This window comes from Parambassis ranga, chromosome 5 (assembly GCF_900634625.1).
Source record: "Parambassis ranga chromosome 5, fParRan2.1, whole genome shotgun sequence".
In the NCBI taxonomy this organism is placed as follows: Eukaryota; Metazoa; Chordata; class Actinopteri; family Ambassidae; genus Parambassis; species Parambassis ranga.
This window is the reverse complement of record NC_041026.1, coordinates 17,009,749-17,032,614: the sequence shown is the minus strand read 5'-3', so window position 1 is coordinate 17,032,614 and position 22,866 is coordinate 17,009,749. Positions and strand designations below refer to the sequence as shown.

General features: G+C 39.7%; 3 protein-coding genes across 5 annotated transcripts in view; all 3 read right to left on the bottom strand.

The window, feature by feature from the left end:
* Window positions 1–1,452, bottom strand: part of trim62.1 (tripartite motif containing 62, tandem duplicate 1) — a 30,512-nt gene extending 29,060 nt beyond the window's left edge. For 2 of the 3 annotated variants that reach the window (XM_028406424.1, XM_028406426.1), the window contains exon 1: window positions 1,413–1,452. The gene's annotated coding sequence lies outside the window, so the exon portion shown is untranslated. The remainder of the gene's footprint in view (window positions 1–1,412) is intronic. The other variant, XM_028406425.1, reaches the window with a different exon arrangement.
* Window positions 1,453–3,881: 2,429 nt separating this feature from the next.
* Window positions 3,882–9,094, bottom strand: tnfrsf1b (tumor necrosis factor receptor superfamily, member 1B). The gene is made up of 9 exons (XM_028406925.1): window positions 8,760–9,094; window positions 7,389–7,494; window positions 6,196–6,321; window positions 5,968–6,111; window positions 5,667–5,760; window positions 5,333–5,574; window positions 5,157–5,246; window positions 5,011–5,063; window positions 3,882–4,527 (listed from the first exon to the last, which is right to left on the bottom strand). The coding sequence occupies exons 1-9, from the start codon at window positions 8,808–8,810 to the stop codon at window positions 4,027–4,029; spliced, it is 1,407 nt and encodes a 468-aa protein (XP_028262726.1). The 5' UTR covers window positions 8,811–9,094; the 3' UTR covers window positions 3,882–4,026.
* Window positions 9,095–11,059: 1,965 nt separating this feature from the next.
* Window positions 11,060–15,556, bottom strand: miip (migration and invasion inhibitory protein). Its single transcript, XM_028406926.1, has 9 exons — window positions 15,242–15,556; window positions 14,269–14,471; window positions 13,898–14,006; window positions 13,703–13,814; window positions 13,523–13,602; window positions 13,303–13,429; window positions 12,662–12,758; window positions 12,257–12,376; window positions 11,060–11,879 (listed from the first exon to the last, which is right to left on the bottom strand). Exons 1-9 carry the CDS (start codon window positions 15,459–15,461, stop codon window positions 11,751–11,753), a joined length of 1,197 nt encoding a protein of 398 aa, XP_028262727.1. The 5' UTR covers window positions 15,462–15,556; the 3' UTR covers window positions 11,060–11,750.
* Window positions 15,557–22,866: the final 7,310 nt, after the last annotated feature.

Below are 22,866 nucleotides of genomic sequence, written 5' to 3'. Positions count from 1 at the left end.
AGCAAAAATTAAATGCTTTTAATCAGAGAAAAGCACTCAATAATATCACCAGAATCTTTGGGTTACACATTGATAAAAAAAAGACTTCCATAATAATCCTTTTAATATTTAATCTTACTCATAAGCGCTTCCCCTGAGCTGTCAGAGCTGAGTCTCACTTGACACTGCTAACAATGGCAGAACATGACTTTAAATTCAGTTAAAGTGCAGTATGTTCACATTTGTTCAGAAAGTTTGGTTCATTTAAACAAATGTAAACGCTGCTTTCCATGGCGGGCAAAAAAAAAAAAAAAACTTGCCAAGTCTGCTTAAACAGGTGCAATGTATCACAACACAGATGGGTCTACATGAGGCAAGAAACAGATGCAGCAAACGTAGTGCTAAAGTTCAAGGGATTTGACAAGACAGAAAGAGTGGTGTATACTAACAAAGCACAATGAGCAGACCTTGCTTGTAATTTTTTTGCTTTGATCCGGCCCAAGGGTACAAAACTCTGCTTCCATGGCATAAATCAAATACATCCAAACAATTTTCAGTCTCTGCTAAGCAAGTCAGGAATACAGTAACATGCTCTGCTTTGGTCTAGACTTTGGCAACAACATGGAAATAATATTTCAATAATAAATAAAATAATAAATATTAGATTTTGTTTACTGTTTGAATGCTGTATGTAGACTGAACATCAAATAAAGAAACTTGATGAACAGACAGGTTAAATTATCACCTCATTAATGGACACTGAATATTACAGATTATTTGAAAACAATTTTACATGGAGAGAATCAGAGTAAATCTAATCATCTGAAAACAAAACACTAACATTAATGAATAACCAATTACATTCTACTCCATTCCAGTCTTTTTCATTTGTCACTTTCACTTTCTCCTCTGAGAAAACACATTTTTTCTTCTTTTCAACAACAAAATCAAATCCCTTGTCCACTTTGTCACATTCCTTTTTAATCTCTGATGCCAACTGTCTGCACCAACAGGCAAACACCTGCAGCAGTATTATCTCCGCTGCTGTCTACCTCCCTCCCCGGTGTTAAGAAGCTTCCTTTTAAATTCCCCTACGAAGAGGGTTTCGCTCTAACAGCCCGGACGGAGTTTTTCAATACATCTAACACAAACTAACACTTATGCTACAGCTTAGCAGAATACACTGTTTAGAAGGTTATTTAACCTCCTTGCTTGCTAGCAGGTTTGTAAACATAACCGAACAGGACCACGACACCGCCACAGTGAGGAGGATGAGAGGAGGCAGACACACAAAAAGACGTATAACATTATAGAAATAAGCCACATATCTAAACATAGATATTCCTGGTGGCAGATGACAGGTAAAGGTATTGTTATTTCACAGTACTTATTAGCAGAGATGAATAAAAATAGAGAAAACAGCGTCAACTCACCTGCCCCTCCACAGCGACATCAGCGGCTCCAGTGCAAGTGTCTTTCAGGAAGAAGAGCAACACACAGCGGCAACAGATGCAACCAACTGCGCTGGATGACAGGGGGGGTTCATCTTCTCTGGTTTTTACAAGATAAATAAAATATGTCCATGTATAACACATATAAGTAAATTCGTGATATAGCATATTTAATAGATGTATTTATCCTGCTTCATAAGTGTGTGTATTATTAATAAAAATAACGATGTAAAGTTCAACCCCCCTCTGATAATGGAGTGGCTCAGACTTCCCCGCTCCTCGTTCTCCCGTTGTATAGCTGCATTCATTGCAACAAGCAAACACACCAGAATGCCCCTAGAAATATATTTCTTCTTGTGTAGCCTACTTAAAAAACAAGCTTCCGAGTTGCCTTCAAAAGAGACTGTCACCTTTCTCTGAAAACGTTTTGGAGCTGACTGAGAGCTCTTTCCAACACCTGCGATGCTCACCATCAACCAGCAGATGTCAGCAGCGTCCGCAGAAAGACACTGTGTGTTCAGGTGATCCATTTGCCAAAATACAAATTGAAGCTGCATCCTGTGGATGGAGGTTGCAATAGTTGCTTGGAGAATCACAGGTCAGTGCACAGTATAATGTTTAAACCTGGGGTTCAAAAGTTTGATTTGTTTAAGATGAGTTGTTCTGCTATAAGTGCCACTTAGCTAACGTCTGTGTCTTAGCTAAAGAAAAATTACGTACATACTTGTTCTTGCTATATCATGCTCTTTAACATGTAATGGTGCATACAGTGGCAAATATGTTTTTTTTATACCACCCAAGGACTGAGAAGTTGTTTAGATATTTACTTAGTTATTTAATATTGTATATTATCTATGCCATCATTCACAATCAATTCTGACATATTGGCATGCAGCCAGGGTGGGGGATCGAACCACCAACCTTGTGGTTAGTGGATATTGAAACACTCCTGTTATTTAAAATGGTCTTTCTGGATTTGGCTAAGACAATTAGTTTAAATAACACATGTGTTTAAATATTACACTTCTGTTTCTAACTTCTGTCCCTGTAACTAATATATGCCTGGCCTTTTTTTATTGCATTTGATGCAGTCAAATATCAATATGAGGTTATCTCATCTCAACGTGTCTACTCTGAAAATAAGCAAAACTTGTCAAAAGTCATTTGGGACAGCCACCAGCTAAGAGGTCAAGTACTGGGTTTTTTTGAACATGCAGAGGGACGCTACATCCTCACAATTTACATAGAGACTGCTCTGATGTCTATAGGCAATGTTGGAACCCTACCAAGATTTAAGCCATCTGTTCAAAGAACTTTTTGGATACTTGTAGGTGATCTCACTATTAAAATACCTACAATTCTCTGTGTGTGTATCCAGATGGCACAGAACGGCAAGGCCTTTACAATGACATAGACATGCACACTCGGACTGATTCGGATGGACCGATCGTACCAAAAAAAAGCATCATTGACTTTGAGAAACAGCAACTGTTTATTCGCTCAATTCATTATATCAGCAGAAAACACACCTCATCAAACAGTTCAAAAACAGAAGGCTTGTTACTGAGAACAGAAGACACACAAGCATGACCCAGAAAGCCAAGCAGCAGAATGGAGTGCAATAATTGTGAGTAAGATCAAGAAAACAGACATGTATCAGCAGCCGGAGATCAACTCTGACACAGACACAACCAAAGCTTGGAAAATAAAACAACAAAGAGCAAATAAACAGAAAAACTGTTTTTGAAATGTGTGTGAGAACAAGCTTTAACCAGAGTATGACGAGTGTTGTGGTCCTGTACTTCTTATACTTCTGTCTCTTGGTAAATATCAGTTTGGTTGACTTTACCTTCTACCATTGAATGCTTTCACTTGTTCCTGATTCCCCTTTCGTTTTGCATTTAGCCTGTGTTTCCCCTCAGGCAATTGTCAGTCCATCTTTACCTGCCTGTTAGCCTACACTGTAAACCGCTGATGTAAACGCATTTACAGTAAGCTGTGATCAAAGAATATCGTACTTACTGGCAAAGCTGCTGTCGGTAAATCACTGTAAATACAGTGAAAGGTGTTACAGTGTGATGTTCATCCTCTGTTGCCATATCTGTTTGTGATGTGGTTTTGTATTAGTTATTTGAGTCCTTTGTTGTAATTTCTATTGCTGCTTTGACCAAGATGAACGTCAAGCTTCAATGGCTCAAATGTGAGAGGAAATGTTCACTTATGTAAAAACTGGTTGATTCTACCTCCAGATGTAGTCGAGCAGTTCTGCGAAATGTACATTTTTGGCCATTTACAACTTTTATTTGTCATCTTCTGTAGGGTGAAGACGTTATGTTTCAATCTAAAACATGTAAAGAGACAAAAGCTTTAATGCTTGTAATGACTGCAGGATATATTTTACATAGTCTTTAAAAGTTTTAATAAGTTCCTTAATAATCACTGAAGGAAAACCAATATTCACATTTTTATTTACATACTGTACACACATACTGTTTGTAGACACAAACATATATTAACAGATGATGACATTAATATAAAAAAATAAAGGTTTTAGCTTTTCCTCCTGTCCTCATACCTGTGCTTTTCTTTAGTCCAGTCAGGTTGCTCTCAGTGTCTGTGACAAAAAGTCTTCATTGCTATAAATGGCACTCTCCTCCACTGACATCACCGACCGTTTGCCATCTTCTTGCTGCGGGCTGCAAAAGCACTCCTCTGCCTCTCCAAAGGGAAGCTGGTTGCCTGCTGGCAAGAAGTCTGCTGGCACGACAGTCGGTGTCCCACAGGACCCATTTCCTATGTGTAAAGTGATGTTGACGTTCACGTGGGGGCTGGTAGTGACGGGGCTGATGATCGACGTGGGCTGAGAGGAGGACTGCCTGACAATGCTGGGAGGAGCAGGTTCGGTGTTGGATAGTAGAGGCAGAGGCTCCGACAGAGCTGAAGCGCACTGTGAAGTGGACTCGTGGCTGCTGCAAGCCTCCATTCTAGTTTCAGTTGTGTTACTACTCTGACTGTGGTCACTGCTGGCTTCCCCTTTCTCCAGCAGATACTGTTGTTCTGTCGATCTGTATAAAGCCAGCTGAGATTCCTGACTGATCTGCAGTAGAAATAAAAAAGATATTTTACAAGACCATAACTATACTCATGAGTCCTGTCAGTACAGTCATTAGTTATAGCACTGTGAATTTTGACTGATGAGTCAGTGATGAGTAATACATCCACGTGCAGTTAAACTGTTTCTGTGATTATGTAAAAAGTTTCCAGAATGGCTCACAGCGGTGATGACATCACAAAATTGATGTCAAAATGTGGAGCACGGGGCTCCTTCTTCATTTTGTTTATGAGCTAGTAGACTTACAGTGCCAAAAATTAATCGAATAGGTCAACCGAAACAAAAAATGCAACAAAAAACATGAAACTCTCTGAACTGAACTGAACGGGCAGGGTCATGCCATAAATGCTGTATAATTGGTCTTCTTCTACCTTAAGCCACTGACTTATCAATCACACATCATAATAATGTAATATTGTGCGTACTGTTGTGTAGCCACAGTCCAAAAAACAAATAGCTAAGACTTACTTTATCGGCACTCTCGCAGTTTCCATTAGCATCAAATTTAGAGGGTACAGGGTCTAGAAAAAAAGTGCACACTCAGTAAATAATGTTCCTGATAACTGGTGGTCATTGTCATCTGATTAAAGTATCTTTTTGCAGGTTGTAGTTACCGTTCCTTCGGGACCGTCTGCACAAGAACACCAGCACAGGAATGATGAAAAGCAAAAGGGCTCCAGTGACACAGGGAACAACTGCAAACACTGACACCACACAGAGGTAGAATGAAACATTCATCAGATATCAGTTACCTTGATGATGATCATATACAAACACCAAGTCATCATACCTAATTGACTGTAGGGTTCCATGGTTGATTGCAGCGTAGTTGGCAGACTGGATGCATCCTCTAAAAGAGGTGGTCTGATGGAGTGTATGGAGTCTGTTGGTGGAGTTGTCAGGTTTGGGTTTGTGGCAGCTGTGCTTGTACTTGTGAACACGGTCTTACTGTCAGGTTTTGTTGAAGTAAGTGGTTCACACACAGTGTCTGAAGTAGCATTCCCTTTTCTTATCACAGCCCTCCTATTACAACTGGAGAGTATAAAGAAACAGGTTAAAGGTTTGAGTTCCCAACAGCTGCATATATATATATATATATATAAATGTGACTCTTTCTCACTTACATTGTATGAGGCTTGCAGGAGTCAGTGTAGGAGGCAGTGTCAGAAAATGACCCATTTTCGCAAGGTTCACATTTCACATCCGATTTTGCAGTTCCTGACAACGGTAGTTCACATCACACATCACAATTCATTTCACATTTCACGTCATGATATGTACATGAAACCTGATCATACTGATATATAGAGATATAAGTCAATTTTACATTATAATTAGTTAATATAGTGTCCACCACTTTAGATAATTAATGTAAAATATAACAAGTAGGCACACAAACAGGTAACACTGAAGGATCCTCGGTACCTTGCTGGGACACTCCATACCCAGCTTTGCATTGTTTGTACTTCTTACACTCTGTGCAGTCAACGACGCAGTACCTCCCAGGGTTGCACTCACAAATGGACCTTGTGGTAGAGGAGCAATTTTGGGCATACTGCAGACCTTTTTCTAGATGAACACAGAAAAATAGGTTTTATTTACAGGGACAGGTATTTACTAAAACAACATTTAATAGATGATGTAGCTACTAACTTGATAAGCATTTACGACAGCGGAAGCAATTTGGAGAGTAGTTCCAGCTCTCCAGGTACAGGCCAGCTTCACATGGTTCACACACAGTCTCTGTAGTTTCAGTGCATTTCTGTTTCAGGCGTTGCCCTGTAATCAAAGTTATTATGTACCTGTAGTTAATTATAGTTACTCGTTTTTGTGTAGGCTACATCATGCACAGTGTCACATTTTAATATATGTTGTTACTGCGAAACACTATTTTGCAGTTAAAGTTAATCCAATGAACACAGTTTGTTAGCCTCAATAGAGAAATGGGATATGGAACAATTAACTCCACGCTGAGTGGGAAATATGAGAACAACAGGAGCATGAGATCAAGTTGTTGCTTAAGCAGGGATTGTCTGATAAGGCTTCCTAGGAAACTGCATTCCTGCTCTCCACCATGTTGTCACAGTGGGTGCTTTTCTTTCCAATAACACAGCATTGTGCTGAAGCTACAGTTGTACCTGTATCTCCATTAGTAATAAAAGTAAAAATAAACATAACATAACATAAAGTGAAAGAAAAGCTAGCACAATGCAACTTCCTGCATAAAGGAGTAATAAAAGTACGCCTGGCTTAATATCTTTGTAGCAACCAAGCACTTTCTCCAAGGCTAAGGAGTACATGTTATCTAACAATTTAAAATTCAATCAATTCAATTCAATATTTATTATATATTCCACCATAGCTGGAGAAAATTAATTTATATATATATATATATATATATATATATATATATATATATATATATATATATATATATATATATATATATATATATATATATATATATATCTGCTATCATAAAATTACAAACCTACAAAGTCAAGACAAATGAGTGCAAACTACTGCGACTTGTATAGATGGATGGTGGATAGATAAAGCTGACTATGTTTAAAGTTCCTGTAAAGTGTAAGTGATGAGTGGATGTACAGCTGTACTTGCAGTTTGCTGTTCCTCACCACTCAAAGACAGCAACACGGTAACACCAGCTTACACATATCCTGATAGCTGCAGCTGATGTGTATCTATATTCACACCTCCACACCTAATCTGCCACTAGCACATCACCAGACCTGTGTCATCAAGTAACTTTCATCTATGGAAATCTTTAAATAAAAATTAAAAATAATATAATGCAACCCCTGCTGTTTTTATAGGACCACACTTACCAGGGGGGCACTTCTTACAGCACAGGTTAGTACCATCCAGCAGGTACTCTTTTGTCGTGTCATAACAGTTTCCTCCAGAGTCCGCCTCATAGGGCAGAGAACAGACCTACAGGAAAGAGACACTGCAGAGTAACTCATGTTCTGCTATTCAGATAAAGACAGCGAACAACATGAAAGTCTTTTGTTGTAGCACTCTGAGAGAAAACCTGCTGTGCAGGTATATTTCAAAACGTTGACTGGAAAGGACTACATCTTACAGTATACATTTCAGTCAGGTAAGGGAGACAGACAAGTTGACCAACTATGTTTTTTCATCATGTTAAATAGGACCTTAATATAGCACCCACCACCCACACCTGCACCCACCTTTTCCCCTTCTGGTAATGCCACGGAACATAGCTAAACAAGCAGCCATTGTTATAAATTTGTAGGAGGTGCACTCTCCTCTACAGTATCTCTCAGTATCTCTGTGAAGCCCCTCCAAAACTTTGGTACAAGGTGCACATGCATCAGTACCATAGCTCACGTGAAATCATTCCTTTCTCTCTCTCTCACACACACACACACACACACTCAACAAAATATTAAGCTGTAAACCTGTACACCTTTCCTAAGAATAGCAAGTTTCACCACACTGCCCTCCAATGACAAGCAAAAAGTCAGATCATGCTGACAGCAGCAGAGTGTTTCTCGTCTTACAGGAAACAGAGGCGGCAAACTAGAAGCCCTATGCTTCCAAAGTACTGTCTTCTCATGTGGTTTGACCACCGATCGTGACGATAAAGGTGATCTGTGAAGCGTTTTGTGATTAATTACCGACGGTTTATCTAAGAGAACATACTGTTGTTTCCTTTTTCTTTTGGCTGCACGCCTAAACTAACTCATCACTTTCAACAGATTTTTTTTAATGACATTGAAGGAAATGATACTGAAAGACAATAGAGTTCTTGCTTCACTTCAGCTGTGACATATTTTACTCTTGAAGCTGTATCGAAGTGGAAAAAGTAACTGAAACCTTCATTCATACAGGTCTACCCCACCTAAACTAATGCATATATTCAGTAAAATGCCACACAGGATAAACCTGGCATAGAAATGTTTTATGAATCATTTTATAAGAAACAATAATATAATAATAATTTATTCTGGCTTTAGCACAGGTGACAAAATGAAACAAAATAAAACACACAAATACGTTCATCATTATGACACAAACGAGAGTTTTTAAGTACTCAGTGTTGGAGTTTAGATTTTACCTTCCCTGGAATTCACAGTTGGCATTCCGTTTCAGCGCTAATTGGCTGATATCCAACCTGTCCACAGTCACTAATCAAACACAAGCGAGCAAGCATGACGGACACAGAATCTTACCTTGGTAGCCTGCGCAGTCAGTAGAACCAGCAGTACAAATATGTCCTTCATTGCTTCTTCAAAGTAAAATTTCACAGAGGAGAGGATTCAGCAACCAGAGTGTGCACTGCTCTCTTCATCGTATGAAGGCGGGTCACCACTCAGTACAAACAGGAGCAATTTCCTTGAACTGAGTCAAGTATTTGGAGGAAGGAAACGTAGCAGGCTGCCTGTAGCAGTTCTCTGACCTGATTTCCAAAAGCCATCAAGAGGTTAGAAAGAGTTTATCTTATCTTAAGTTAGAAACTGATGCTTCAACCTCCACAAAGTGAGATCATTTAAATCTGAGGTCTTGCTAATTCAGGCATAGTTTCAGTTTTTTTTTTTTTTTGAAATTCAGTTAGCTGGAAGCTGGAGAACAAAAACTGAAACCATGTGAATAATCTCTGCTGCTCTTCCCCTCTTATTTTTGTTAGGGTTGGGCATATGCTGCATTGCCTCTTTGGCAAAATGCAGTCACAAAAAAAACAGGCTGTGGTCACTGGGATTTTCTCTTCTTGTTTATACACAGCAGTGTCATAGAGCCTGATGGTGTGCAGTATTAACTGTAAAAGGATGTTTTTAGTCAGACATTAATCATGAAATCAACCTTTGTGGAAGAACTGAGGAGTTCTGGTAAACTTCTTTGAAATGACAGTCATGATTATAGTCATGTAATAATGCCCTCTTTGTGCCATATTTTGAAAATCCACCTGAAACACAGGTTAAAATGAGGCTGCTAGAAGCAGAGTTTGGAGTCATTATACATACACTACCTTTATTTTAAAAAAAAAATGTTTTTTTTTTCAGTGAAGATAACATCAGACATACAGTCTAGACATTGTTACTGTGGTAAATGACTAGTCTAGTTAGAAAAGGCTGATTTTTAATGGAATATATACAAAGGTATACAGAGGCCCTTTTCCAGCAACCATCACTTCTATGTTCTAATGGTACATTGTGTTAGCTAATCGTGGGCTAATTGATGATTAGAAAACTCCTGTGAAATGATGTTAGCACAACTGAACTGTTATGCTGATCAGAGAAGCTCTAGAAATGGCCTGGTGACCCCAAACTTTTGAACGGTAGTGTACATACATAAGCAATTTTTCCTTATCTGATTACCCACAGAACTGAAATGGGTGGAAACAGGAAAGCTACATACAAAAAGACGATTCAACTAAACTGCTTTTGAACTGCAGACATAATAACGCAAAGTATCATATCATCTTTTGGTTTTAAGTATGTAACCGTACGTAATGTAAATTCCATCCCTCAACAACATCGAAAGCTGCTAGTAAACGTGACCTCTTTGTGGAGACATGGGAAAAGTCACAAAGTCGGCACAAAGGTTTGGACTTGTTCTCTTTGCTGACTGCTTCAGTATGTCTCTTAACCACAGTACTGTACATGCTGTGCCCAGTTTAATGTTTCGATGTTCCCTGAGACGGTGACATTTCACACTGAAGTTTCCCCTCCCACATCTCGCTGGTGTTTAAGAACAGCAGTGACAGTTATCATTCAGTTTTACAGCGCACAGCCTTCTTACGTAATAACTCACTAACTATAACTTTGTTATTATGAACTGACTTATAATACCAGTGTCTGTTTAATGCTACAGTATAAACTGAACTCTTAATTAATATTTGAAAATTCACGCATTCAGCACACTGAAATCTGTGCACAATGCTGATGAGTAATTCCATGTGATAGTTTTCAAATGACAGACTTGAAACTTCTGAGTCAGCGACGAAAATGCTGTCTGCTTTAATTTTGATTAAGTATTTCTAATTATGTTGACATGGAAATGCAGGGATGACCTTTCAAATAAAAACATATATCTGCCAGCCTTATGATGACGTGCCAAACGCAATAGCATTTGTGGTCATGTGCTATCACACATTTAGGTTTCAAAGCTGTCGAGAGTCTGAAGGAGGAAAAATAGACTTTGTATTTTTTGAATAATTTGTATGCTGTGTGTTTTTTTCTGAATGTTGCGGACTTAACAGATTATTTCTTGACAAAACAAGTGTAAAAAAGACTATACAAAGGTTTGAGGGGCCTCAGAGATATTATTTCTCCTAACAACTATTTCACACAAAGTTGCATTGTTGTGTTCCAACAGCTCAGCTTTATCAACAGCCTGCCTGCCAGATACCAGCTGTGGTTTTACTTCAGATTAAAATTTTCAAAGGCTTGTGGTCCTATCACAACAAACACCACACATATTTTCGTCTAAATCTCAACAATCAGTAAAATTACATTGACTTATTTTTTGTCAACTTTATTGGGGCATACCCCAATATATTTTATTGCATTCAGTTATGTTGGATCACCATGACCAAATGTAAAATCTAGAGTGTCAAAGGTGGTATCGCAGCAGCGTGTGACATTAAATATTGGTGGCTGTGGCTTCCTGTGAGCTGCAGCTTCTGTACACTACATCAGCCTCTGCCTTCTACAGATTTTTTAGTCCTGCAGTAAGGAAGTGTCGAAGGAAGTTAAAAACAGAAGTATGCAAGGACCTTGTAGCCAAAACAAACGGTTGAAAAGGGAAACACAAGCCACTGCCTGAGTCAAGCAAATACATATGTAACCTTTGCTGTGTGACACTAAAACTGTCAATATATATATAAACTGGTTCCCTTTTCACTGTGGCGCAACATGGATCTGTTGCTTGACACCCACAAGGCTGCTGACAGTCACATGTAGAATCTAAATTAGATGGCACAAATTTTCAAATGCAACTCCTCTTTAATGTTTCATTACCAAATTGTAGATTTAATTAAATCCAAAACTACATCTCAGGCACTTACAACAAAGAGTTGTGTATCTGTTTACTGTTAAAAAACAACTAACTATATAACACACGATACAGTAACCAGAGACAAACCATGAAGTAAATCATCTAAACGGGCACCCATTTTGAGTGGCCTCTCACAGAACAAGACTCACTTTGCTCTTGATGGTTTTTCAGCACACAGGATGAGATATAGTTCTTAGTTTTCTTCTAGGGAAGAAGTGTTGAAAGTTGTGACGAGCCAGACGAGCCACTTCTGACATCTTGTCGTGTTCAGCAGACATTTTGGATGCAGACAGGTCCTAAAAACAGTGCAGTCACCTTTTAATGTGTGCCATGTGCAGTACTGTGTGTTAACAGTAGTGTGGAACTGATTTATGGTACTTAATGGCACAAAAGAAAATGCTAGATGTATAAAAAAAAGTGCAAAGCTGTCGTGTCATGTTACACTTGCTTGTGCAACTGCATGCAAAAGAAATGCGTTTGCAGTGCAGCAGCACATGTCTGTGGATAGTTGCTGACCATGAGCATCCATTTATGACCAAAGCTAAACATTTTCTAGAGTCTGCTTCTACCATAGTATTAAATTTTACACCATGTTGCAAAGCAGAAGTCAGCCTACTATAAGAACCTATCAAACTGCATGCACATGCATCACATTTAGTCTGCAGTGTTGTACCTCCAGTTCTGAGTCCAGTGACCCATTGGACTTCTTCATGTTAACACTGCTCCGCAGATCTAGGCTGCTAGGTGGTGGCAGAGTATTCTGACCTGTGTTTGACCAGCCCGAGAGACAGTGCTGGACAAGGAGGGAAAAGATCCATGAGAAATATCCTGTGGTAGTACATTAAATTATTTGTTCAAAAATGTTGTTAGCACAAACTGTGAGAGGATAGGAGAACCTTGGACAGGTCAATAATGAAAAAGCCAACCAATCATGCTCACATTCACAAATGTAATAAAGTGCGAAATCACCAATCACCGATCCTACATGTCTATGTACTAGGGGAAGAACTCTACAGAGAAAGACACCTAGAATGTTGTGTGTTGATTCATCAGTTGAGTGACTTCATTTGTAACTCACAGATGGTAACCCAACACTATCAGATGGGTCAAAGCTGCATCGACGATGAGGCTTGTACTTGTAAGGAGGCAAGAGGTTGGTGCGAGGAATGCTGACCCTTAGAAAGAAAAGAGTAAGCAGTAAGCAATAGCTAAACATCTACTGTTAAAGTCGAATTCTGGCATCTGATTGTATCAAAGAAAGACATGAGACATACTTTGTGAAGCAAGTCACACTTTCTCAATTGCCTTAGAAATCCGCATATTGTGTACACTGATTATTTCAACAATAACTGGAGACTTTATTCTTTGCACATATTCTTGTTTTCACGTGAGAAAGGGTCAGCTGCTTTTTTAAAAGGAGTTTACCTGCATTTTAAATTTATGCGAAGAGTAGTGTTAAGAGTGTATTACAAAGGACACAGACATAAAATGGGATTAAAACACAACAAACAAAGTAAGGAAAAGTTAGCTGTAAATACATTTGAATAACAATGATTAAATTAGACTGAGTCTGTTGTTATTAAAAATGGTCTTAGCCTCAGCTGCACTCAAGAGATCTGATCTTCCTGTATTGGTTGGGAGCAACAGAGTATGTCATACTAAAAACTACTAAGGAGTACAGTAGTTTCAAAATGCAGTTGAAATACAGCCTGTCTGTACCTGATCATAGCTGGTTCAGCAGCAGTGTGAGGGTGGGAGGATTTGTGCCTTTTGCACTGAGGACAACACTCCTGAGAGTGAAGCGGGACAGGGAACAGTCGGCTATTAATCCTGTAAGAGAATGTACCTGAACAAAATGTTCACAAGGAGGAAAGGAGAGAAGTGTTAGCTCAGCAGTAATGAAACTAAAAAAGGAAAGCCTATAATTGACCCCTCTTACACTGATGAGTGTCCATGTGAGTGTCTGGTTCGTCCTTGTCTGTTAGTGGTTGGACTGGTGGATGGTGCTCCTCAGAAAATCTATGGGAAGAGTCAGGTTATAGTCATTTAATGTAGCCATCATCAAGTGAACTTGACACACATTAACATCTAAAAATGGAATATAGCGAGAACCACTCACTCTGCTGGTGCACTATGGACACAAGCATCTTTATTGAGCGATCGAAACACCTGCAGGTCATTGAAAAACTCATCAGAGCGCTCGATTAAGGAGTCCTCACTGTCCAGGACTCCTTTCAGGATAAAAGCAAACATCATCTGTTAGCAGTCCATTTCATGATTATGTCTGAGAGACTGATAGGCCAATAAGGTGTACCTGCTATCCAGTCATATCCCAGTAATGGCTGCAAATGATGCCTGTTAGGAGCATGTTCATCGTCACATTCATCAAACTGAAATGTGACTCCACTTGACTGCAACTCTCTCTGCAAAAGAAATAATGTTTCCTATATATTTCTCAAAAAACAACATAGTAATACTCAACATATAGACAAAGGCCACCATTCTCAACACTGAAAAGGTTTTAAAATTAAAATAACATTTCATGTTTATTTAAAGGTGACTGAGTCTGAGCAACAATCCAGTGATTTCCAACAGCATGTAAGGGTGAGTAACTTCAGTTAGCTTTGTGAGATACTGTAACATACTTCATAGGGGTGGGGGTAGTGCTGATGTTCATGCGCTTACCTTTTCTTTGCTATGATTTACTAGACAAGACTTGGCACTGAATGGCCCTCTGTCTTCTATTCTGTTGTGGACTTGAGAAATTCTGTGTCTGTCTTTGTAGAAGTCTGATGCTGTTGTATTTTCAACAGTTCCTTCTTCAGGTTTTGAGGTCAAAGATGGTTTTAAAATAGTCTGCCGGATGTCTGTTGGTTCTTCAAATGTATCTGATGAGGACACAGTAAAACAGATGTTGGTCAGTGATTCACTGAATGATCACATGAACAACACAGGCTTGCATTGCAATGTGAACCGGTATCACAGGACTGTGAAAAAAAACATATTAATGTAACGGTTCATCGTAAAAAGATGATAAATGCACATCTACATGTATTTTAGTTCCAAATTGAAAGAAAATGCAAACATTTCTTCCTTTATTTTACACAGTTAAATTATCATGGACCGGAGCTGTACAACCCTTGCTTTCCAAATCCCACACAGCTTACAGATCATAACTATCAGTGCCAGGTATGTATTTAACAGTATACGGTACATGAGTGTTACCCCCCTGGTGTTTGTGGTGACATCCTGCTGACAGCAGCAGGATCCAGCAACTAGAAGCTTGGTGGAGCTTCTGCTGGACATGCCTAAAATGTCTATTAGCAAACATTACACTGCTAGCAGCAATACAATACTAGATATAGAGTGCATATAATGGTGTAATAGTTACTCCCAGCAGCATTTATTGCCCTTTCACGTACAGAGGGCGGAGCGTGAAATTCCGCCCTTTAGTTAAAAGTCAGATTTATCTTAGACCTGAAAGAAACGGTGACACAAGTGGCAGTTCTGAAACAAAACAAATAAAAGGTATGTGGTTAAGTAGACTGATTTAACCAATTTCTTTATTCTGCCAATCTTACGAAGTTATTCCATTACTAACTTAGCCTGCAGACTTGACGTGTCGTTGGCTTCACATTTAAACAAACAATGCAATTACCGGCAAACCTCACGGACGGTTTGGCCAGCGCTGCCCTGGCAGGTCGGTGGTCTCCACCCGTCAGAGTCACAGTGTCCTCTCGCTGTTCCCTCCTCTCATCCTCAGCCTCTCTCTCTCTCTTGCGGCCGCACAGTCGCTCCAGTTTCTCACTCTGCTGCTGCAGCTGGTTCAGTAAATCTTTGTTACGTTGCCGCAAAACCTCCTGACGGCTTGTGGACATTTTTTTAATTTATATGCGTATATATAAAACAAACACGTAAAAGTTTCAGCTTCTTTTGTGCTTTTAAACAGACTCCACCGACAGATCCATAACAACGCGTTGACAACAGAAATGTGATTGGCTGTGAACGCTCTACCCACAATGCTTTGCAACCCTTAAATGCCTTTCTTAAAGAGACAGACACACGTTTGCGTTGAGCTAAAGGACAAACTGTTGAACACCAGAGGGCGCTGTGTACTCACTGTGAAAACAGACACTGATGTGAGTCTATACAGACAAATACAGAGAACAGTGTTAGTGTATCATGGTAAAACAAATCCTATGATCTTTATCTTTAGCCGCGATACAATAAGATGAGTGGGGTTAAAGGATTATTCCAGTGACACATTATTTTATTTCATTTGATTGGACTGTGTAAGGGTTTATTACTGTTTGCCACAGACCCTATTGTGAGTTAGCACTTAATTAAACCAAACTCAGATGTAGATAGATAAATTATGAAAAAAAAGTGATCAATTGATTGATTGAAGAGAGATTTGTAATTTAACTAAACTTCTTGTCTCATTCCTGGCAGTATGATGAATATTGAAAAATATAAAATATGTCTTGTCAAGTCAAATGAATGGATAATGCCCTTCACAAGTCATGTTTACAAGAATAGAACAAAACCTAAATCTAACTCAAATGAAGCTAAATGGTTAAACTCTGTAATTCAAACCAAAGCTCATGGAAACAAAGCAAGATTAAGAGTAGACTGTTGAAGGCATAACAAGCTTTTAAAGACAAGTTGAGCCTAAACAGTACCTCTAATACTCCCAAGAAAACCATATTAGGTATACAGAAGGCCAGTCTGCCCAGAGGAGACTCCCTCATGGACCTCTACACGAGATGCCAGAACAAAATAATAAAAATAGGGGGTATGTCTACGTCTGCAAGGCTTACATCAACAAACACTGTGCCATATATTCTTAATTTAGGATTATTCTTTTCCTGCTTAAGTGCTCACAGACTTACTGCACAAAGAGATAGATTTCATTATAACTGTGCAACCCACCAGGAGACAACTGCAGCTGTGCTTTCACAACGCCAGAGAACTACTGATAATCCGCTTTAGGCCCCAGGAGGGAGAACCTACACTGGATCAACCACAGTTTTCATTAACATGTCAGAGAAGCATTGATTTGGCCATAATGTTGATTACATTTGCTCTAAGCGGCAGTATTATATTATATGTCAGATATCTTTATAATATGTTCAGACTGTGAGAGACAAATCACTGGGACAAACACATAAAGACAATATCTCTAATGTATGTAGTGATGATGATAATTTCTTTGGATCAACATTTGCATGTGTACTTGTAATACTGTTGACAGGAGTAGGCTATAACTTGTTGACAGTAGTTTGTTTACATTCAACCTGTCCATCCATGGTGGCACTAACGACGATGCAGCAGGTGTTGCAGAGTCACGGCCATAATCATATGCCTGATCCCCCGCGGAGCGAATGGTGTGGAACTGCGTGGGCGAGCTGCTCCTCAGTATTCCAGTCACGGCTCGTTTGCATTGAGAGCTGTCCTGGCCAGTCCGGTATGATTAGCTGACCACAGCAGTGTGGAGTTGCACCCCATTATCATTAAACGGTGCCAGTCATGAAGTCATATACTCCTCCCTGTCTCTCTAATTACACCCCCACTGTTGGGCTTCAAGCAATTACTGCCTGCCCGCCAGAACGCTTCATCGTTCATTAGGCACAGATAACAGACACATGGACAACAAAAACAAAAGTGGAATTACTTGTATTTCTGCTAAACAACAAGAAAACTGCATAAGAAAAAGAAATCATGGCAATATAAATTGTGTATTTATTATAAAAACAAGCCCCATGACCCAGAAGATCAGGAGAAACATAGTGTCTTTAATCTGGGGCCCTAGACTACCTGTAGAGGCATTGGCTTCCACTCACAGTGTCTTAGCTGTTTGTTGACCTGGCCTCTGCTAGATGGGGACCTCAGTCTCCTCCTCTTAAAGAGGATCCAGTTGATGTAGTTCTGCTGCCCTCATCACAGGACAGGAGCAGCTGACCTCTTCAGAGCTCTTCAGAGCTACTCAAACCCACCATGAACTATAGGATTGTTAGGGAGCTAAGATGTAGATTATAGCATGTAAAGCAGTTAGCTCAAGAGGTGTTAATGCTGGAATTTGTTACCTTTGGACAGCGCCATGCTAGCTGTTCACCTCTGTTCGTTCAGCCTTTGTGCTGAGCTTGGCTTAATCAGTTGTTAAGTAGCCACACGTGAAACTACAGGTGAGATCTTAAAGAATTAAAAAAAAGGTTGCAGTTGATTTGGAAAAATGTAAACAAAAATGCTAAAATTTCCCTTTATTCCTTCATCAGATGAGACTCCCACCTTTTATGGTGCATGATTTCTGCCCCATCATTGAGCAATAAAAAAGTTTCACATGCTACATCAACTTCAAGTCTAGGACAGAGAGAAAAGGCAGTGACATTTTGTTTGGACTGAGCTGTTGGTTTTATTTAACTCAGGTCAAAATCTCTCAAAGTAAATATTGCTTTTAAACTAGAGCTCTTCGGGTTTCAGTGTCCATACGGTATAGAAATCTGGCACAGCTTCGAAAAGTGTCCTGTTAAAACATCATTCTATACTTGTCTTGAGTTGTGCAATTGTCCCGGGAGTTCTGTGTTTGTGGTTATACAAACCCCACTGTGTGAGCACAGAAACAAGAAAACGTGGTATTACCACATGGTCTGCTGCTCGCAGCTATCTATGCCTTTTTTATCTGATCTGAGAAGTCTCTCTTGACTCCCCTGTTGCAGTGGCCACCGTCACAGTGGGAATATGAGAAGCCAATGGGAAATAACCTGGAGCCAAGGTACACATCCAGTTTATGTGTTCTGTGTGTGTGTGTGTGTTTTTGTTCTTTCAAAAACATGAGACAGCAGTGCTGTCCTTCAACAAGCCTTCCCCGGAAACAGGCATCTCCACATAAATAAGACTGAGATCGTGGCAAAGCACTGGAAGATATGGTAATTTCAGAAAGACAGACAGAGAGCAGGCGGTCTGACAGGAGTGACCAACAGGATTGGTGAGGGAAGTGCTTTTTACTGATAAAGAAAGGAATAGGGTCGATTGGCCCTGCTGCTTTAGTGATAGTGCTAGATGCCATTAAGATAGGGAGGATTAGACCTGCCATGATGCTGTCCTAACTGCTCCAACCTGATGGACAGGTGGAGAGGAAAGGACCTCAGCCACTCTGTTGATGTCACGTCACCTTCCAGAGTCCAAAGAAACTGATTTAGTCCATATGGTGATTTAATAATATTATACTGGGGCAATATTGTCACATTTCACTGCACAGTGAAAAAATTCACCTTAAAAATATCATCATATCTGTGAAAACACTGGTGAACTAACTTTGCTTGTCTCACTCTTGTCAGTCATTTCCTCAAACCATCATGATCCTGCACTTGTAGTTGTAGGGTGATCATTACGACACGAGAGGCAATAGATTATCAATCCAAATCAATAACCAGCTACCTATTTTTAAGGACATTTAAACAAAAAGTTCAGCAGATAGAACCAAACATTTTACAAAGTAGCTGGTATAGATGAAATCATTTAACAGGCTACACAACTGTGTCTTCAAATGATTTATAATGTCACAATTTGTACCTGTAACTGGGGTGTTGAAATCAGCAGCCACTGACATGCCACAAAAAACACTACCTATCATCAAAGAAGAGGACATGTCTTGTGTCGTGTTCACTGTGTGCATCCGAGTGGCCAGTATAAATAAAATAAAATAAAAATAAAAGTTCATGCTGCTGCTTTGCTCATAAGGGAGAGAGCTCTCTTTGGGGATGAGACTGACAAGAGGCATTGATGTGTTTATTACTGAGATGTATGTCTTAGTCTGGACTGTATTACACTGAAAAGAGTTTTTAATAATTTCCCAACAGAATAAATAAGCAGAAAACTATTATCGAAAGATTTTTCACTTTGCAGTGTGGTACAAGCTGATTATGAGCTCAGAAATAAATCACAAGTCTTTATTGCTACTGTGTGAGAGCATGCAGCAAAATGAATAGCAGCAATTTAAGTAGTGTGTTCATTCATTCATTCATAAAATGACAAAGAAGTCCATAATTTAAAATATACATGATTAGTTAAAGGTGCACATATTTAAGGTGTGTTAAGACGATGTGGGGTCTTGACTCTCTGTGGGTGATCTGTTAGGAAATCTTTTGTCATCAACAGGAGCAGATTGTGTAAGAGAGGCCGGCAGATAGTCGACTAGAAAGTCTGGAATGATTATTATTATTATATTATAATTATTCAGCATGGTAGTATGACAGCTTATCACATGGAGATGTTAAAGATTTGTGTGAAGACCCCACTAAGCTGGTCAGCACATGCCTAGAGTACTTTTCTGGGCACTCTATATAGACCAGAAGCCTTCCTCAGATTAACTGACCTCAGCACATGCTTCACTCCATGCTCCTTTACAGCAGTCCTGTAAGCATGCTGGAACACGTTTCAGGGCATTACCCCACACATGCTGATAAAATGTGTAGACCATCAGTGTGGGCTTACTGGTGTTAGTTTACAATGTCCAGTGTATGACCATGGAGCTGATGTTAGCACTGGATGGGATGTAAAAAGGTAACAGAAACAATTCACAGCTCATCCTTTAACGCCTCTCACAAGGCCATAGATTAGAATAGTAGATTATTTTGAATTAACTGTAAATCTGGTGTGGCTTAGTGTATTAAAATTTATACTTAGTAATATATAGTGAATAGTAAGTGCAGCAAATTATATGATATTGGAGAAGGCAATACAACAGATTTCTCTGCTGCTCTCCCCCCTTTTTTTTATTAATTTCCGATTATTTCTGTGCAGTTTCAAGAGAAAAAAAACATTTGTTCTTATTAATGTCTCTGGCACACCACAGATAATATTCAGACAGAGACTTTCTAAAAAGCTGAGTATGTCCCATCCATAATATACTTTTTAAATAGAGTTGTGAGCTCAACACTTACGCAGACGTGCAGAAAGAGACACTACTACTACACACTTAATATTTTTTTTCTATGGCAGGGCTTGCAGAAGTAGATTAGTCTTTCGTGTTTCTACTTCTTTTCCTGCAAATTTATCCCCAAGGTAATTATGCTGTGCCATGCTCAGGTCCTGTCTTAGGAGTCATGTTCTGGTCACTCGTATTTCAGCACCTGGAAACAGTGATCTAATGGATGCTGATTTGTGAGAAAGGGAGCACAGAGAGAGGGTTTTGCCGCACGTTTGGTTCCTCAGTGTTAGTCTGCAGCGGGACCTCATTTTGTGGCTTTTATGTCAGCGATGTGCTTAATGGCCTGTGCGCCTTCTCCGAGCCCTATTAAACACACACAGTAAATCAACAGAGGAGGAACACACCAGTTAATCACAGCCTTTTGTTTCAGGCTAAAGGGAAGACGATGAATCTCGCTGAATGCCAGAAAGACTGTGTAAGGACAACAAACAATGTCATGTCAGACAGACGGACTGCCTCGGCAGCCACCTGTGTCGAACAATGCTGCTTTTTCCTCCCATCCCACAGCCTCCTTCAGTACCCTTATATAAGCATAAGAAGAGACACATGTGAGATATAGTCAGCAGAAGTTACAATAAATCAGCTCTTTTTTTGCAGAAAATAGCCTTGCTTCAAGTGTTGCAATTAAAAGCTCAAATATTCTGAGCTCACTCCGACAGCTGGCCTAATCCAACAACATTCAACACAGGATGTAATTAGTAGGGAGAGGGGAATGTAAAGCCATGATTGCTACTATTGTCATGCAGCAGGACCTAAAAGAGGTGTTTCGAGCAAAAACCAGAGAGAGAAGAAATGAAAAACTATGTGTAATAATTAATCCATCCACACTGAGAACATGGTGTTGTCTTGTCTGGACTGTAACCAAAGCAAAGTAGAGTGTTACACAACCCTATAATTTATCATCATTTTTAGTTATGAGTAGATCTTTTTTAGCTGTCGTCCTACAACAGCACCTTTCTACCCTTGTTTTTCTCTGAGAGAGTCTCCAAGCACACATGGCATTTTCTGCCACAAGCTTTTAGCAAAGTTGAGCAGCCTTCTAATACGTACAGTAGCATTCATCAACAATAGCATAATTAAAAAGCTTTCAAGCTTGTTTTTCAGATCCACTAATCACCGAGACAGTTCAGTATTTGTTTACGTGGCCTGTGCGAGAACAAGCAGCCTTACAGGCGAATAAATCTCCAATAATCGAATTTGAGGTTCCCCCTACTTAAACATAATTAGACTCTTGCAAAAGCGAGGATATAGTCTGCTCCCAAGTATATAACATGCATATATCCAGCCGGAAGGTTGCAGCAAAGATGTGATGTGCATGCTAGGGAAAAGCTTTGGGTAGTGATCAGGACAAAATGTAACAAGCTACACAAAGGTGGCAAAAAAAGGCTGCAACTCCTCAAATGTTTAACAGTACAGCACATTTTAAGGGATAAAATGCAAAAAGGGGGAGCAATAGAACAACCCTAACCGTCAGTCATAACAGAATGAACCATACAGAGTTTAATGTAATGGCGTTTTGTAACTGTTTGAGCCCCGTGTACTTGTGGGATGACTTCATAGTTCAGAGGGACAGAAAGATGACCTTTTATGCCTGATTACATGTTCTGTCTTGGCCTTCTGTGACTACATCTCAGTGCTCCCCTGCAGTAATAACAGGCAGACCTCCCCCAGCACTCATCTGTGAGTACTTGGATAAAAAAATAAAAACCTGGCAGGTGTGTTCCAAACTATATTTAGGTCCCAATATTTTAATTCAACCCATCCTCACTCACTGCACTTTGATCAAATTTTACCCTCTCTTAAACACACTCTTCGTGTGAATGATGTAACCTGGAAATGGTGCTGACTTGTTTGTGTATAAAGGTCACTGGAAATGCACAGAGAGAGGCATGAAGGATGGATGCTGCTCCAGATGATTTTCACTCAGGGGAATGGGGTTTGTCTCACCTGCATCATGTGCTGAGCATTAGGTGGGTTCAGTCGGTTTATGAGGTGAACTGTTCTCATTTTCTGTCATTTCCAGACAACACATTTGATATTCATAGGTGGGTGATAGACATGTGCCATGTGTGACGTGTCATGAAGCGCTTAAAGGTAGGGTAGGAGATTAGGAAAACTCAATGAGAGTCAGCCAGATTTTGAAAGTTAACACATGCCTCTTTCTCTCGGAGCTCACCCCGAAGCCACGCCTCCCAATCACATGGACGCGCATTACCTGAAGACGAGGTCACGGTCTGTGACTTCGGCCATCATGCACGTACCTCTCTGGTGCGCGCAGAGCAGGAAGAGAGTGA

What these genes read in the sequence shown, in the direction of transcription:
- tnfrsf1b (XM_028406925.1), bottom strand. Translation starts at nt 8,810, where the DNA reads ATGAAGGACATATTTGTACTGCTGGTTCTACTGACTGCGCAGGCTACC. An exon ending in TGACTGCGCAGGCTACCAAG is followed by an intron (nt 7,495 to 8,759) that starts GTAAGATTCTGT and finishes TCTTTCCTGTAG; the next exon opens with GTCTGTTCTCTGCCCTATGA. An exon ending in CTGTAAGAAGTGCCCCCCTG is followed by an intron (nt 6,322 to 7,388) that starts GTAAGTGTGGTC and finishes CTTTGATTACAG; the next exon opens with GGCAACGCCTGAAACAGAAA.
- miip (XM_028406926.1), bottom strand. Translation starts at nt 15,461, where the DNA reads ATGTCCACAAGCCGTCAGGAGGTTTTGCGGCAACGTAACAAAGATTTA. An exon ending in GGGATATGACTGGATAGCAG is followed by an intron (nt 13,815 to 13,897) that starts GTACACCTTATT and finishes TTATCCTGAAAG; the next exon opens with GAGTCCTGGACAGTGAGGAC. An exon ending in TCACATGGACACTCATCAGT is followed by an intron (nt 13,430 to 13,522) that starts GTAAGAGGGGTC and finishes CATTTTGTTCAG; the next exon opens with GTACATTCTCTTACAGGATT.